Below are 2317 nucleotides of genomic sequence, written 5' to 3' on the forward strand. Positions count from 1 at the left end.
CATTTATTTTCCTAAAAGGCTCAGGTCCCATTAGCATTTCTTACTTTGTATATTCCATGTGCTTCCTTGGATTTTAAATTCCTTGAAGGCAAGAGAGACAGAAATTATACCACTTTGCAGGTACATTTTACAAAGAACATCTACTAGGTGGACTGTCATTTTTAATGTGGATGGTTATATGAATCAAGTTGAAGTTAAAACTGCCATGTTGACTTTTTGTTTCATAACTAATTTATTTTCCAAGATAAATACTTAAATAAATAGAAAAATAACTTAATCTATAAATTAATTTTTAAAAATGTTAAAGTCTTTAACTGTCTTTTCAAATGCAGTCCATTAGCTGTCAGTCACTTATAGAGCCTCCGCTGGTCAAAGACTGCCTGAAACCATTGTCAGCATCGTCCACTTCCACAGGCTGAAGGTCTTCAGTTTAGGAGGTAATTTGTAAGGCTATCAAGGAAGGAAAAGTTCCTGAGGACCTCCACCTGGACTACTGTCCAGGCACACCTGCTGTACTCCTTTGCCTTCAGGTACCGCACGAGCCGTAAGTAGTATCTCTTCAGGTGCACGATGGTCATGTTTTCCCAGAAGTTTTCCTCCTCTGTGGATTCCTCCAGGATTGTCTCCAGATGGTCCATCTGCACATAGAGTTCACTAAGGAGGTTCTCAACCACGGTCTCATTCCATCCAGTTCTTGAGAAATTTCTTCTGAAGATACCAAAGATCTGCTGAAGCATCTCGTGGATGACCAGGACAGCGTCCTCCTTCTGGAACTGCTGTGATCGCTCAATCTCCTCAGGGGCCTTGAAGTTCATCCTGTCCTTGAGGCAATATTGAGGGCTTCCATTCAACTGCTGCAGGAGCTCCACACACGCCAAACTGCTGCTTCTTAGTTGGAATCGAAGCAAGTTGTAGCTCTCGGAAAGAGCTGTAGTGGAGAAATACAACAGGAGAGCGACTGGGAGGATATACCTGTTGGTCATGGTGAATACCGGAACAGCTCTGCCTCTGATGACTTAAGGGCCAGAGCACAGGCTCCAGGGCTTTGCAGTGAGAATGTCCTTCCTCCATGAGAATGGGCTATTTATACAGGATGGTCCTCCACTCTCTCTATTTAAGAGGAATTCCCCACTTTCAGTTCTCCCTTTCAGTTTTCCTATGTCATTTAAATTAGTAGTAGTCTCTAAAACCTTGTTCTTTAAGCTCCTGTTTTTATGTATATCAGGAAAAAATACAAATTGTGAGGGTTTTTAATGTTTTGTAATGTTTCAGTGAGTTGCTACTCTTTAAAAATAAGCCAGATCATTTAAAATGCTATTATTACAGGTTTCCTTCATTTGGCAAAGGTTTTTTCTTTTTCTTTTTTAGTATTATGAATTTTTTTTGTCTCTGTATGAGAGTTTTCTTTTTCACAAGAATTAGATTTCATCCCCAGTTACACTATAACCAAAGAATAGGTATATGCAGTTTATTATTTTTTTAAAGATGCTTACTTCTTTTCTATGTAAAATGGAATAATGTTAAAATTAAGTTATCTGAGTATTTTTTGTAGGGCCTTAACCACATACAGCAAGACGTCACATAGCACTATTGGCCTTATTTACTGTTTTATCTGGCAATCTCAACTATCCAGAATATAACTGAAAACAAAGGATTAAGCAATACCTCTAAGCAGATAAAATGAATGTAATGTGGGCCATCCGTGAAAGCTCATATTTCCCCTTTGGAGGCCTATATGACAATTACTGAGGGCCAACATATTCTTATTTTGTACATCTAACAAATCTAAATGTCTGAATTTTCCATTCTCGTACAAAAATATACCACAAATTAGAAAGCAGCCTAGAAGAAAAATGGGAGGAAAAAAATCAAGCAATGAGGAAATGTTACTGTTGAGGCACATGGTCTCATCTCAATATTTTGAAGGCCATTTTTTTTGTTAGAGTATAGTAACTGTTTTTCATAAGAGAGGAATCAGTAAAAAAAGAAAAAATCACATTATGATTTTTTAATCCTGCTTATGTAGGCAGGGAAACATGATACATTTTTAAAGATTTCAATACAAAAACAAGTTATAAAAATTATGATATTTAAAGTAATAATTTTCAATTTTCAGAAAACCTTGCATTATCTTTCAACCTTAATTTATGGAACCCCCACAAGTGCAAGGAATAGCATGGGCAGCTGCAGATTGTAAACCTCACTTTCGTGGATCATACAGTTAAGTAAGGGAGAAGAACTTTAATCAAAGAAAAACACAAAAGGAAAAGCAATGGTGACAAGTTGGAGAGGAGAGGTTCTGTGAGTTCCCAAGACA

At 37.2% G+C, this 2317-nt stretch overlaps 1 protein-coding gene across 1 annotated transcript; it reads right to left on the reverse strand.

Moving 5' to 3' along the window:
• Positions 1 to 425: 425 nt before the first annotated feature.
• On the reverse strand, positions 426 to 983 carry IFNB1 (interferon beta 1). Its single transcript, XM_036887571.2, has one exon. The coding sequence runs from the start codon at positions 981 to 983 to the stop codon at positions 426 to 428; it is 558 nt and encodes a 185-aa protein (XP_036743466.2).
• Between the last annotated feature and the right edge of the window lie 1334 nt (positions 984 to 2317).

The sequence above is a fragment of the Manis pentadactyla genome, chromosome 3 (assembly GCF_030020395.1).
Source record: "Manis pentadactyla isolate mManPen7 chromosome 3, mManPen7.hap1, whole genome shotgun sequence".
Lineage (NCBI taxonomy): Eukaryota > Metazoa > Chordata > Mammalia > Pholidota > Manidae > Manis > Manis pentadactyla.

Excerpts from the sequence above, each read along its gene's own strand:
- IFNB1 (XM_036887571.2), bottom strand. The coding sequence starts at position 983 with ATGACCAACAGGTATATCCTCCCAGTCGCTCTCCTGTTGTATTTCTCC.